We start from the raw sequence: 16,034 nt of genomic DNA, 5'->3' as shown, positions 1-16,034 counted from the left end.
GGGATGTCCAAACTTTCACCACTTCCCTATTTTAAAAAAAGGTAATTGTCACTGTGCAGCTGCAACAAACCGTCTTGGCTGCAACAGGCTGCTGCCTTCAAAGCGACGAGCCTGCAGCGAGTACGAGGTGAACCCAGAGCCTTCGGGTTACGTGTGCCGTTAGGTAAATTTACTCAGGGCAAACACGCTAACGTTTTACAGTCTCCTGAAAGAACGAGTCAACACTGGAAGAGCTGACACGGCTGAAGTGAGAGCTGCTAAAAATAAACATTTACTTTCACTTATTGTATTGTGTGAATTCACTGAAGACTCAAGACCGTTTTTATTGACATTACGTAACACAAGCGTGTTCAATCAACGTCTGGCAAACACAGAGTTAATATTTAAGTGACCGGATTGAAGCAGAACCGTTTCCTAACTGGTTACTAAACGCTGCGTCGGATCAAATTTTACAGAGTCATGAAGACGCCCGTTTGAATCTCTGATGAGCACCACGAGACTTCTGCAGCACTTTGGAATTTCTGCTTTGATTGCTTATGAAATGCGGTCAGATCTGTATCCAAATCAAAGTTACACAAACGCAATCGGACTAACATAACACACAATCAGTTGTACGTTTTATGACCTTACTGAACACACTGACTCACAATGCAGCAATGCAGGCTAAGACAGCAACCTCTACAGTTTAGTAACTTGTACAAGCTCCTTTTCAGCAACACCTCCATCTGGCATTTCCTGTCTCTTCTCAGTGAAGTAATTCTGGAGTTTTGTGTATTAGAAAAAGAAAAATAATTTCCATGCATCGCTGCCCTCCTCCACACTGGACTCACTTCTCCACACACTTCTTGGACTACATAACACTCTCCTCTCACTTCCAGTACTTGCACTATTCTGTATTACACTGTTTGAGTCCATCTATGTACCACTGTATTTATTTATTCTCATTGTTTTCTACTCTTATTCCATTTCTATTCAAGTACAAAACTGTTGTACTCATCCTTAGTTTATCTTAGTTTCTGTATAGTTGAATCTTTGCTTTTACAGTTTGCAGCTTTGATCCAGGAGGACGATATTTCGTCTGACTGTATACTTGAGTGTATGATGTTGTGTTGATAATAAAACTTGACTAACTTCTGGGATACAATCCTGAAGGATAGTCGGCTTCTTCCACTAAAGCACCATGTCACAGAGGAAGTGATAGCCAAGCAGCTTGGAAATCATCCAATTAACATTTTTGATTGAGGTCCAGAAAACGTCTTAAATCTTAATCTGATTGAGAACCTATGATCAGTCAAATTTCAAAATTTCAGGGGCCCATAATGCAAAAAATTTCACTTTCACAGTACTGAAGGTATGTCACACTGCTAATGCTGCTAGCCTGAAATCAAAGCAGGCCTGCAGCTATGAGACGAGTGACGGTGATGGAGCAGCAGTGCTAGCACCAGCAGGCTGTTCTCATTTCTCTAACTTGTGCCCCCTCGTCTCCTCTGTCCTCCTGCCTCTGACCGTGTCAGTACATCATGTGGAAGCACGCCTCAGTTCCTAAAATGTATCTGGAGAACGGGGGATTAGACGGAGGTTAATCCTTTGTTGGATGTGTTTTTTCCTGCAGCATAAATGAGGCGTGGCACATAGCTGGATATACACACTGTGATCGCAGGGTGCATGAGCCGATGAAACTTTCTGCCCGTCGCCGCTTGTGTGCGTTTTGTTTTTTTAATGTATCGACGTTTTGTACCATGTTGCAAGCTTAATTAAAAGTAGTCGTAAATACAAAACATGCCAGGAGCATGTCATAGGCATGAAACACAGCTGTAGCTGGGCTATAACTAAACCTGTGAGCAAGTCTCATTTTGTTAAATGCCTGCCGTCTCTCCCCATCTCTTCCCAGCTGTGGATAAATTCTACATACAGTTAAAACTACTGGATGCTTCCTGATGGCACGTGGTGAGGATGAATGGTCCTTTTATGTTCAGGATGCTAGCAGCTCATTGAACTGTCTGTCCCTCATAAAACCTTTGGGGAGCTGGACTCTAGAAGACTTGAATGATTACTTTTTATTCTAAAAAACAGCCAAAGAAAGTTGGTTCTCGTTATATATGTATGTTTATTTTGCTGTTATTTGACGTGAAACTATGTGTCTTTAGAAATGCTGTTGCATCCTCCATCTCCTCCAGGTGTGAAATATGCCGTGACAGTGCTGTTGGTCACAACTGCTTATCTTTAGGAAACTTTGGTAAATGGTAAATGGCCTGTATTTATATAGCGCTTTACTAGTCCCTAAGGACCCCAAAGCGCTTTACATATCCAGTCATCCACACATTCACACACTGGTGATGGCAGCTACATTGTAGCCACCCTGGGGCGCACTGACAGAGGCGCCCCAGGGTTCCTGTAAGGCTTCCTGTTTAAACAAAGGCGTCAGATTCAGTTTCATTATGGGCCCCACTGCAAACAATGATAATCAAGTTAAGGGCTAGACGTATAATTTAATAACATATTTAATTTAGTCACAAACTAATGTCTCATTTAGCATTTTCACACGCTTGAATATGACAACGTTTATCAAAACATTTTTTTTTATCATGTAGTTTATCTCTAACACACAGAGCAGCTGTTTGCCATGAAAGTAAAACTCAGAAACTCAGTGCTGTAGCGTCACGTCTCCTTCAGCTCAGCTCTGAAGCCTCCCTGACTACAACTCCTCGTCTTTGCTGCCGTTTGGCTCGTTGAAAACAGAAAAGGTGTCACGGCAGATGGACACCCGGCTCTCTCGCTGCATTCATTAAAGACGTGGGCGACCTCCCACGTCTAACACTTTCATTTAAACTGTCTACTTTCAGCACCAACTTTCCTTCTTGTTGCATTCTGTTCTGTAGTTTCTCAGCCGGCAGGTACGTGCCTGTCTGTTTAGGTTGGCGCTTGCACAGCTAGAATTTTACTAAGATTTGATTGAAATTGGTGAATGGACAGGTTGAGGCTGACATACGTGACTTAAAAAAGGACAGTCTCAAGTCAAATTGCCATGAGCCTAGCTGCATTTATAAGGAGGGGAACTGCTCTGCATACCATCGAGTGTGTTTAATGTAGCTACTTTAGTCTGATTAGATAAAGCTAATTAGAAGATCAGAACCACCGTTTTTAGCAATCAATGCAGAAAATCTGGATGCAAATGCAAAGTGTTTATTGCGTTTTTATTTCTGCAAACTGAACACGGACACAGCCTCCAAGCTGCATGTGGCGAGCAGCAAAGAGGCGACTGCTTTATTTGCACAAAAACCTCTGGTTATAGAAGTCTATGGGAAACCGATGCTACTCCACACTTGCTCTGTGACCTCATTAAACACTTTCCCGATGACTTTATGGGTCATGTCAGTAGCTTCAGCTCATATTAAATAAAATATGAAGCTCACTTTGTAAATTATGGTCATTATTAGAATAAAAATGGAAGATTGTTGCATAACAACGTGTCTATGACAGTTTGTTAGTCCAGTTTCAAAACACCAAGATGGCAGCGGTAAAACATTTGTGAGGTCACAGTTGCTGTGTCGATCAGTCTACGATTCACCTTAGCAGATATTTTCACTTACCTTGGCATTGCGGCTGAAGTGGCGAGAGGCGATTGGGTAGGCAGACGAGAGGGAGGAGGCAGAGGGTATGGAGGGGAGTGCACCGTCCGAACCAGCACCTCCTCCACCTCCACTGCTGCTCTTCTCTCCTCCAGCCTCATTCTCACTGGCCCTGCCTCCCCCGAGGACCCTGCGCCGCAGGGAGGGAGAGCTGCCGGGGGTGCTGCGTGGAGAGTTACTGGCCGTACTGGAGATAAAAAGAGACAGGAAAAAAAACAAAACGTTCAGATGAGGGGAGAAGAGAGGAAACCGCTTCACATTTCATTGCTTGACTTGCCCAGTGAGTCTTTCATGTCGTGCTATGAAGAAAAGCTGCAGGCGTTTCTCATTTGATGATAAAACGCCATCACAAAGTGCCTACTGAGGACCAACAAGGGGCCACGCAAGGCCAGACCTATCAGCTAAAGTCATTTTGACTGGTACAGATAGACCGGGGGGGCATTTAAATCCAGTTAGTAAAGGGTGTTAAGACCATCCAATCAAGACGTGCAACTTTGAAACCTAAGAGCCACAAATTAAACACCAGCAGGTCAGAACGACAGCGTACGAGCTTCAGTTTGTCTCTGATTCAGTTCTTTAAGTAAACAAGTGAAAAGTCAGACACAAATTTAGATGAGGACATAAGAAGGTCAACGGCGACAACAACTTTCCCACAAGCTTCTCTCATTTAGTTTTATGCTGGGGGAGCAGGCTGAGGGTCGCAGATGCCAACAGACTTAATAAACTGATCCGTAAGGCCAGCAATGTTGTGGGGATGGAGCTGGACTCCCTCAAGGTGGTGTCGGAGAGGCGGATGCTGTCCAAGATAAAGACAATGTTGGATAACACCTCCCACCCACTCCATGACATGTTGGTCAGTCACAGGAGCTCGTTCAGTGAGAGACTGAGATTACCGAAAAGCACCACTGAACGACACAGGAAATCATTCCTGCCTGTGGCCATCTCCCTGTACAACGCATCCACTTAACACACTGTTTGCTGCTACAGCTACACATGTTTCTTTTCCAAATATTTATTTATAAGTGACTTATGTATGTATGTATGTATATATTGTACTATTCTTAGTTAGCGTATTGTCTGTCTTGTCTTAATGTTGGTTTAAAATGGAGCACTGTAACAAAAAATAATTTCCCCCAGGGATCAATAAAGTATTCTGATTCTGATTCTGATTCTGATTTATTTGATATTGACAAAAGTTAGTCAGTTTTGTCTGTTCTTCTGTAAAACAAACTAAGATTTATTTTTAGAATTAATATTTTGTTTCTAAGTGGAATTGACAATTTAGTCTGTTTCGTTTGTTCTATTTTGAAACTTAAACGCTTTAGCGGCTGCCTTTTGTGTAGTTTGCAATATTTGCCTTTATTTATCTGAAAAAGTCTCATGTTCCTTAAGTACATCTACCCTGTTGAACTTATTATGGGAAATAAATATTTAAATAAAAACAAGCTGCTGATTATTTCACATTTTACTTGTGAGCAACGGCACATTTAAATCTTACAAATATAGTTATTTGGCTCATATCGTGATAGATATCGTTATCGCCTGAAATGAAAAAAACATATCGTGATATGAAAAAATCTCATATCGCCCAGCTCTATTTGATGGTAAAAAAAAATGGAATCATAATCTTACTGCATTTTACATCTTATATAACAAATTAATCAAGCACAAGAAGAAAACTAGTAGAGTAAAAACATTTAAACATCCACTGTCATTAGCTTTGGGAATTAATGCCACAACGCAGTGGAACGCAGTCGTATTGTGGATGAATGCTCTCAGTTGTTCTCCTGACTGAAGTTTGGCCCGTGTATAGCATCCTGCTATGCGATTGCATTTGTCCCTGACCACCAGAATCCCTCACGTTAACTTTTATCGAGCGGGAAAAAAAGTTGGCGTTCATCCTCCAGCTTCACTGTGCTAATGTTATGCTAACATAGCTGTGTCGCTAGCAATCACGTAGCACAACATTATATACCAGGTAGTCCAACTTCAGTAACCCTGCAAACCCACTGCTGTTTAGTTTTCTGTCTTCATTTATGTTGGAAGTGGTAGCAGAGCTGTACGTTTGAATTAGTTTAAAAATCTCTCAGTCAGAACATGGTATATCATGTTTAGGTGTAAACTAGCGAGCTAACTTCCTGTTAACTTCTAACTCAATTAAATTTAATAAATTCTGTTTTCATGGATGTTAAACTTAATTGTTACACCTGGTAAAGCAGCAACGCTGATGATTTTATTAAAGATGAAAGAATTTAGACAGTTTTTAACTCTCAGTGTTCGTTTGACTTTGGGACCTGAAGCAGACGGAGTTTTGGACCCAGCTTACTCCGAAGCTCCTCACTACGGCAGCCGTAATGCTCTGACAATCCATCAAGCAGTGCTGCTTACCAAAGTTACACTAAAACATTTTTAACAGATTTCTGCAGCCCAAATCGGTTCGAGGTCAGTAAGCACAACCAGAATTCATACATAAGGAACACTCTCGATTTTTGAGAAAATTAAAGGATTTTAAGTCCTTATAGTGTGGAAAATACATTATACAGAAGAAAAGAATATATCGCGATATATATTGTTACCGCACGTGCTTCAAATTATACCGCGATACAGATTTTAGGCCATATCGCCCAGCCCTACGCAGTAGTCCAGATTTCTTTTTCAGAAATACATCCATATCCTGTGTGAGTAAAACTGTCATCATCAGTCAATCACAGATATTCCCGTCTTTCAAAAGACACACACAATGTATTTCAGGCCTTAGCGCTGTCACACTAGCTTTTATTGCCCCATTATCACAGCCGAATGATTTCAGGATAACAATATTACATCATCTCCATGGAGAATCTGAATGTCAATACCTTTAACATCAGTAAATCTCATCTTTAGCTTTTTTTATGTTTTTTCCCCTCATAAAAAGTCATTAACTGTGAGCCCATCACTTATCAACTATATGTTAGAGCGTCTGCTACAAGGTGGTTTTTTGTTTGGCTCATTTTAACCTGCTTTTGGTTTTCAGATTAAATTTGCTAAAGCATTATTGTCGTGGCACGCGGCTATCAGCATGATAGCTTGTTTGAATAATCAGCATTATTTAAACACGTTTTTTTTTTTTATTTACTTGATGTTTAAGTGCTCCTGCTCAAATATTACTGGTTCTTTTATCTCCTCTTGGCAAATTAATTATACTCAAGATATGACTAAAGCGAGTTGGTAACAGTCTTCAATAAATGTTCAAACGTTTACAAATAAAATGATTATTCATTCATTAGCATTTAAAATGTTTGGATGTAGCTTTAAGAATCAATGAGCTCCAAATATAAAATGATATGAGGCACATTTTAATCCCTGGATTGGATTTAAAAGAAGCTCCTTTTGGGCTACAGTTACAAATGTAATACAAGAAACCAAAGCAAGAAGAACTGCTGATACACTCATAGCTTTAACCTCACTGTGTCTGCAGTGTGAGGCAGACACACTCAAAACATGCATTCATTTGCTTTCAATCAGTAAACTAATATTTTCACGCTGCCCTCGTGACTACAAAGACCATCGCCTACTGATCAATCACGTCTCTGAAAAGTGGCACCACCATTCCCAGGAGATCCCTCAGGCCTCGGAGCACATGGAGTACGGAGGTCAGATGTCTTTAGAGAGCTCAGAATAATATTTGATTGATGCGAAGTTCTACTGCACAAAATGTGACGAATGACATAAAGAAAACATCTGTGAGAAGATAAAACTGATCACTTTGTCTTTAAAATATCACAAAAAATGAACTAAAGAGAAAACAAACAAAACCTTTGCCATTTGTTAGCAGTTTCCTAAACAAAAATATAGTAGCAAGCAATGTTCCCTCTAAGCTGCGCGCGCAATTGCGCACTGCGGGCACGTCTCTGCGCACAGAAAATCTGTGTTGCGCACAAAACAAATAAAAAAATCTCACCTGAATTTAAATTTAAATTAAAACTTGAACAATTCTGTTTTGCAGTGTGAGTCAGTGACTGGCTGCTCCCGTATGGGATTAGAACGATGCCACCTTATCCCAAAGTCCAGCCAATGATGCGATTCACATTCGTATATACGCAGCCAATCAACGTCGCTGACAGGCTATGACAGCGTCCTTATGTGCGACACCGGTGTTTTAGCGAGCAAAGCGGCTGATGTGGAGTGAAGCCACGTTAATGACAACGTGTACAACCATTGGAGATGTGAGCAGGACAGACGGAACAACTGACGGAAAAAGTGAGGACTTTATACCAGTTTTTAAATCGTGTTGATCGGCCACGTAAAACCAGAGTTATGATAAAAATATCTGCAATGTTTGTTTTTTCCCCCCGAATACTGTCGTTGTTTATATTTACTGCGGGAAGGAACAGTAAAAACTGCGTTTGATAAGGAAAACGCTCGAAAGCCTGTGAGCAAAAACAAACCTCCCCCCAGCATTTCCCATTGGTGGAAAAATGTACCATGTGGACCAATCAAAAAATGATATGGCAACATGGCATTTAGTGGTTTAGGAAGGGGGGAGTTTTAGGAGTGAAGGCGGAATTGAGATGTGAGAGATTTGCAACGTTTAGCGCAGATCTTGTGTAGTTAGTGTGTAGTGTAGTCAATAGTGTTGTTGTGTGTGTCAGAACAATGAGGCGACTGCTGAGTGTTACAGGTGTTACAGCAGTGACACATCTCCTGCTGTCAGGCCTGCAGGTATCAGGCTGATGTTCTCCTTCATCTCATAGTGGACAGAAATTATTTTTTGGAGCGGCACAAATAATTTGTGTGGCATCAGATTTGATGCAGAACAGCTGATTGTTCTGTAAATAGTTTGAAATGTTTATTTAAAAAAACGCCTTGGCTGCATTTTTAGGTAAACAGCTGCAAAAAAACTTTGTTGTTTGCATAACTCAGTAACTTTTTTGGAGAAGTAACTATATAATTAATTGCCCAACATTGGTCAGTATATCCTGTATTTTGCAGACAGAGTTACAGACTCTCTCCCAGACCACAGACTCATAATACAAGTCAGAGCTTTATAAAAATAATAATAATAAAGTTGTGTTTTCAAAATTGGAGTTAAAGTTATTTTTCCTTCCAATAGTGTTAACATGCTACACAGGTCATGAACAAGGTTTTTTTAAATTTTCATTGTAAGTGGGCTAAAGCAGTTAATTAAAAGTCGTCTAACATAAATGTAAATGCTGTAATTTGATTATTTTACTAAACCATGTAACTTGGATGGATTCGATGCTGGCGTGACCACAGTGCACGTCTGCTGTCGCTCACAGTGGTCCAAGGGACGCTCAGGGAGTTTGTGTGTTTGCTCAGACACATGAAAAATTAGAGGGAACATTGATAGTAAGCAAGCTAAAGAGACACCTGGAAACCAAATATCACATGACATCTGAACCTGAGGCAGAAACCTCTTAGATCGTTAGATTAATGCTGGATTTTTTAAAAATGTCTGATAAAGGTTTTGAGGCATGTTAGTGGAGTTTAGTGAAAAACAGACATTGTAAGTAAAAGAGTCTGAAAACCATTTGGAGTCTTCATCTTTCCCTGACGAGGATCAATAAGAAACCGATAATACAGGAGGAATTATCTCCCTGCTGGCTGAAAGCAGGTTTATATGGAAGTAATTTTAAGTTTTCATATAAGAAAATCTTAAATTGAGACCTTGCTGACCTTGAATGTACTCAATTTCAAGTACTATAAATTGTTACACCATTTAACGTCACGTCTTTGTGACTGAAAGTAAATGGCCTGTATTTGTATAGCGCTTTACTTAGTCCCTATGGACCCGAAAGTGAAAGAATCAAGACTTACACGACAAACATGACAGACTACTTTCATTAAAGCAAATCACCTGTTTTATGTCAGCTTTCTCTCCTGGCTTTATTAATATTGTGCTTTTGTAGGTTTACCTACTTCAAACCCTACTATACATACTGTACAAAGGGATACACAGTGTTCAACCTCTTCGGATATTTAAAATATAGTTTTCCTGTTTGTAAAGTACACTGCTCTGCCACTAGTAGGGGTGGGGAAAAAAATCGATACTGTGTAGTATCGTGATATTTTGTTTGCTATCGATACAGGGACAGCAGATATTTTGTTACAAAAAAGGTTTTTGTGCTCTGACTTCAGAGCATGTTGATCCTTTTTCTGAGCAAGAATCCTGACATTCCTTCACTGTCCAAATGTGTTTAACTTTTGTTTTTGGCAGCAATAAACATGACAGTTTACTTATTTTAATTTAAGACATGTTTTATTTTAATTAAATGTAAAACTTTTTTATTTAATGTAAAATTATATTTTGTTTTAATTTACTTTCAAATTCTTCAGTTGCTGAATGGGCTGCATAGTTTTCACAAATTGCATAGTTCAGAATAGCTATAATTGTACCAGATGGATGCATTCAGTTAAGTTGGACTAGACTGTAATACAAACTGTTCAGTTTGTCAACAATAAAACTGAAATGAGAGAAAGACTGAGTGTGAGACTTTGATATTAGATAAAATGAATATTGATAAAGTTTACCTTCATGTACAGAATCTGAATATCGCAAAATATTTTTAAAAATTGCAATAATATTGTATCGTGCGTTAAGTATTGTGATAATATCGTATCGTGGGATGTATGGTGATTCCCACCTCTAGCCACTAGTAGACCTGTCCTTGTTTATGATTGGTCATATGATGCCAACATCACTTCCTTCATGTGATTGTGCTCTTAACTAGTTTGGGAAACTTAGGGAAAAAACAAAGGCTGAGATTAACACAAAGGCTTAGCTTAAAAACTCAGTATCAGGAGTTCATGAGGAAACAGGAGGAGGAGGTTAGTCAGAATGATATAACCTCCAAAAACAACCACAAGGAGAACTGAAGCTGAGGGAGTCACCCGTAAACATGACCGGGTTTGTTTTTACAGGGAAATAATCCTTAAAATATTAGCAGTGATGCTAATCACGGGAGCATTATGTCAAGTAGCATTAAGCTATCTTTAGGTAACGTACGCAGGGCAGCAGAGCCTCTAAATAGGCTTGTTGTGCAGCCGGTCAGCTAGCAGAGTGTGAGGACACTGAATGATGTGAGTCTGTGTCAGCACGCGTTTACATCCCGGGTTTAAATCCGCCGGCAGCTCAAGTGTAAAAGGAAAACAATACTTGAGGTTTTCACAACTCTCCGTGACGTAAGCAACCCTCATCCCGACAACATATTTAACAACAAGCACCACCAACTATTGTCACATAAACCCTCATAACATAACTTATTTCCTATCATAATAATAGTTAACTGATTTTCCAGAATCCACCTCTGGGGGTGACTAAGACAGCCAGTAAGCATGGTTATCATATACAGTAAAGAACATGAGACTGTTAGCTGGAAATCAACAGACTTATGTCACTTCTGATCATCTGATAAGTCAATAAAAATCCCAAATAACACACATGTTGGTAGAGGGATATTCCCTGTGGGGACAAACAAATGCTATCTGCAGAACAAAGGTTTTAGTTATAACAAAGACAATAATCACATTTCCACATAACTCTTTTTTCAGCCAGTTGTATTAACTGGAGGAGTTTCAGTTACTGAAGAATAAAGTTGTCCAATCTAACAGGACATACAGTCCAATTAGATCAGGCAACTAAATGCTACATACGTGTGTTTTCTTTTTTTATCTGCTGCATGTTTTAAATTCAACAGATATTCAACAGCCAAAAAGCCCCAATCTGAGCCAAAAACAACTCTGTATGCACAGGCTAAACAATGCTGACTGCAAAATAGTTCAAAGGAACTGAGTCGTTCAAATTTGATAAATCTCTGTCTCAAACCGAAATCTGTGGGAGGATCCACAACTGGTGAAGATTGCTGTACAATTGAAACTTCCAAGATATAAAAAAAAGTAAAAAATTGACTGTTCTTATGTTTAGGCAAAGACTGAAATTACACGTCATATGTTAAAGCTTCAAAATAAGTGCCCTAAAAAGGCTCGAGATGGTTGCTGAGTGGGCAGAATTTGCTTTTAAAAGGATGTTTTTGATCAGAGCACCTGAGGAAATCTGTGCCTCTTTTACACCATCGTCATCTTTGATGATTAGTACTACGTTTTACCAGAAAGGAAGAGTTTCTATATCTATATGAGAATTTACTAGAGAACTGCTTCCTCTAAAATAATATAATATGTACTTTAAGTCAAGTATTATCAGCTGGCTAACATTTCTGAGACTCTTACTTTAACCAGTCACTGTGTACATATGCCTGCTTTAAGATGGATTTCTTAAGGTCAGGACGTCATACAGGAACGTGAGTTATTCCATTTTAACTGTGTATACATATGCACACTGTTAAAGCACTAATCATTTTAGCCACATTCTTCATATCCAAATATTTTAAAAAGATTGCCCTGCTTTTCAATACTGACACAGAAAAAAAGACTTGTAAGTTATGTGAAATATTTCCATTTATACCAAGTTAAGTAAAACTCTGGTATTGTAAAATAATATTTGCAATATGGTCAATAAGTGAAACGTATGTATGTATGTATATAAATCAGTCCATCCCTACCCTCCTTTGATTGTAATTATGCTTCAAAATATGCAACAGATACATTTTATATCTACATATATAGCACATATTATAAAGTTATGGCACTGTTTACAGTGCAAAACAAACAAACGGACTAAAAATATATATTTATATCCATCTAGACAGATATACACGCACACAAAGACACAAACCCCCCACAAACAGGTGAAAAACTAAAAAACTGATTAGATGAGAAATGGACAGCTCTTCTGTCCGGACCTCAGTCCATTCAAAGAAACCAACAAATGATATGCAGTCACTGGGCAGGGCTTGTACCCAGGAGGAGGGATTAGCTTAAATATTGTCCTCTATCCTGTCACCCATTAAATCCGACAGATGATCAGCTAATGTGCAGCTAGCACATGGAAAACAATCGGTCTGCTGAGCCCGTTTACGACCTAATAACCTGCCAGAGAAGCAAAGTCCAAGGAGAGGGGAAATATGCGAGACGTTTTCAGCTAAAGCAGCAGCCTGTGCACAGGATGGAGGCTGGGCGGATGGAGGGAGGGTGGGGGACCTGCGGGATGAAGCTATCAGCAGGCTGTTGCTGCGCTTCCGTGCTACCGGCGGGCTCTGCAGGATGCGACCTGTGTGGGTACGTAAAGCGGAGCATTGCACAGCAGCCATCCTCCCTCCTTTATGCCACTTACTCGAACATGTCATGAGGCGTTTGTGGTCCAGCTGATGGTCACAAACCCTCGCAGCAGGAATATGGCACCGGTGTTCCTGCTCGGAGTGTGCAGATGAAGCACGGCCGCTATCAGGGTTTTTCTTCTGCCGCGTTTCCTTCAATAAATCCGAATTAATTTCCCACCGGGGCCGACGCCCCTGCACCTCGCCGGTACCGGACACACACCGCTACTCCCTATGCCGACTGCAAGACCCGGTAACGGGCTGCCGTGTCTGCGTCCATCCGTAATCCTTTTGCAACTATAGGGGGAGGGTGGGGGAAGGTGGGGGAAGGAAGAGCAGGAGGAGGAGTAAGGGAGTGAGAGAAGGAGGGAGGGAGGAGGCTCCGTGTGTATTTTTTTTTGTAAACCGCTCAACTGATGGCATCGACAAGGATGAAAAGTCCGACTGAGCCGTTTCTACCTTAATGAAGTGGGCAGGGGCGTTTCAGGGTGGAGGGTGGCACACGGGGCAAGGACAAGGCATGGGGCCCCACAGGAATCAGCAGTAAATACACAACAAAGCTGGTCAAGTATTACAGAGGATATCAGCGAAAGGGAGAAAAACCAAAGAAACGAACTTCAACTTAACTGGATTTGTCTGAATTAAAATCTTAAAAAGAATCAATAAAACTTATTCAGAATAAATGCAGAATATAGTGAAGTACAAGTATAAAGAAACATGCAAATAGACAAGTATGTGAGGATACTTCAAGTAAAAGTGTATTAAAAGTCGTAGTTTGGTAAAGTATTTGCTTAATTCCACTACGAGCCCTATCAGAGCTCTCATCCAATGGGAGTCTTAAGTTTAACAGCACTTGAGTCCAAAGGCAGTGGTGGGAGGATCGGTGTCATGATATAACCCCCTCTGAGCACCTCTTTACAATGAAAAGGGTGAAAATCATGCTTCATCTCGATGAGGACGAAGTGGTTCCTCACAGTCAGCAGCTCGTTAAGTTTGAACATTTACTAACTCAGGTGAATTATTGACTTCTACAAGCATCCATGATGGATATCCAGGGGTGTGTCGCATGATCCCCACTAAAATACGACTAGGTTCTACTTCTACTCTACTTTATGTTCGATTCAAATACTGTACTTTATACCCAATTACGTTGCAATTTATTGTTTTGCAGATTTTAAAATATAAATGATTTAACATTTAAGTTAATACACATTTATAAATCAATTTTTAAAAAATCTGTAATAAGGCCTTTGTTCTGCATATAGAACACAGATTAAATATTCTGATTTCAGCTCATATTAGCAAGCTTTGTTAACAAGCGCCATCCATAAAGTGCACGCGTGCATCACATGAGCAAATATATCTGCAAATTAGTACCAAGTCACAGCCTGCTAAAGCCCTAGGATCTCACTCAGCAAAACAGGCGCGCTGACTTTGTGCAGGTTAATAACTCACCTTGTGTCCAGTTATGAGGAGGGAAACTATCCACAAAGAGAAAAACTGCTTTGCTCTGTAGTAGGCTGTACTGTATTTTCACACATGAGTCCATGGGGATGGTCACTTTTGGAGCTAACCTCAAGGTTTGTTAGTTTGTGGGTCATTACCTATTAATGTGTTCAAGTATAGCATCTTGTAAAGCTACAAACACGACTCCAATGTGGCTAGCTTTGACAGTACAGAGGCCACGTCTGCCTGTAGTGAGTCCACCTGGCCAAAGTCCAGAGCCCACCCAATCCTTTAACCCTCAGGCTCTCTGTCCATCCCTCTGGATTACAGTCCACATCATAATCCACACTGGCCTGAGCTAGGCCCACATTTCCACTATTCTGTCTCCCTGTGTGTAATCTGCTTTTCTGAGGTTCACCCACAGATGGCTCATACTCATGTCAGAGTCTCATGCACCAAGCGGGTAATGTGTAAGGCCAGATGAATGCACCGTAAAAGAGCAGCCAAACAAAGAGCTGCTTACTTTAAACCTCAGAGCCTGTGAGGGTACATGCTGTAACACAAACCAAAGAATACAACTGCAAAAGCTAATTAACAACTCCAGGTTAAAGCAGTGACAGTGCGATTATCAGGGCCAGTAGTCAGCATTTTTCTCCCCATCAGTGATGTTATTTCCTTTGTTTCATGCAGTGAAGGTATAGTAACAGGTAAACATCACAATCATCTCTGCTGAAGTATTAGCACCATGATTGTGCATGACTTCATTTCACTGACATGCATGCAGTATTTCCCCCGCTATACTGCAGCCACATATAGTTATAATGAGGCTACAGCTATGGATAAAAGCCTTTCAGTCAAGCTGCAAGAAGACTGGCATTTTCATACTGCTCTTCTTACTGACTCACAGCACTTTAGACTACAAACCACATTCACAGAGCACTTAACCTATATACATTAAGCCCTCCATGCAGCTGACATTCAGGGTAAATCTAGAATTATGGATTCAACATGCAGGTCTTTAAATGTCTGTTTCTAAGGAAACAAGAAGCCCAACCCATCAACGCAAATGGGGAGGAAGCTTGATAGTGGCTAAAGCTACGCTAATAGCAAAACGGCAGGCATGCTAGTAGTTAACAACACAGACCGAATAAAACACAGACATGGCTTCTGGGTCTAAAAGATGAAGCCCACTATGCCTCATGGTGGGAAATTAGCATAGAGCAAATAAAAGATTCTGACATGTCATTAAAAAACATTAAAGAAAACATTTCTAATACATTTGCATGGAAAAATATTAGAACAATGACAGTTATTACTTCATATGACGACACAGTCCGATATATAAATCATCAGCACTGAAGCAGCATTGCTTATGAATGAGTTCTGCTCCCCTTTCCTGTTTAAATAAATACGATGTCAATTACAGAAGCAAAGATTCCTCTTGCTCAAAGACACCACACATGTATTGTTTTATTCCAAATGTCAGTCAGCAGCCTCACTGATTACTACTAATGCTGGTTAAAGTTGACATGAGGTCCTGCCCAGTAAAAGTGAGTAACTCTAAAACAATTCCTAAAACCAGCAACAAATGAATATACGCAGTGTGATCCAGAAGAGCTGCACTCATGCGGTGACTAACATGAGTCACGTGTTATTATCAGTTAATACCATACAGCGAGTGATTATGCTCACATTATAGGGCTGAACATCATGTTAGTATATGACTCCTCTCTTAGAACGAGCATGT

General features: G+C 40.3%; 1 protein-coding gene across 4 annotated transcripts in view; it reads right to left on the bottom strand.

Annotated features, from left to right (window-relative positions):
- Positions 1-16,034, bottom strand: part of gramd1a (GRAM domain containing 1A) — a 44,443-nt gene that overhangs the window by 17,401 nt on the left and 11,008 nt on the right. For 3 of the 4 annotated variants that reach the window (XR_003273949.1, XM_026186015.1, XM_026186016.1), the window contains one exon: positions 3,591-3,816. Coding sequence is in view for 3 of the 4 variants with exons in the window: in XM_026186015.1 (XP_026041800.1) it covers positions 3,591-3,816 (226 nt within the window). In the remaining variant the exon portion in view is untranslated. Of the gene's footprint in view, positions 1-3,590; positions 3,817-12,858; positions 13,154-16,034 lie in introns of those variants that run through there. The other variant, XM_026186017.1, reaches the window with a different exon arrangement.

The sequence above is a fragment of the Astatotilapia calliptera genome, chromosome 11 (assembly GCF_900246225.1).
Source record: "Astatotilapia calliptera chromosome 11, fAstCal1.2, whole genome shotgun sequence".
In the NCBI taxonomy this organism is placed as follows: Eukaryota; Metazoa; Chordata; class Actinopteri; order Cichliformes; family Cichlidae; genus Astatotilapia; species Astatotilapia calliptera.
The sequence above is the reverse complement of the archived record's forward strand: the minus strand, read 5'-3'. Positions and strand labels throughout refer to the sequence as shown.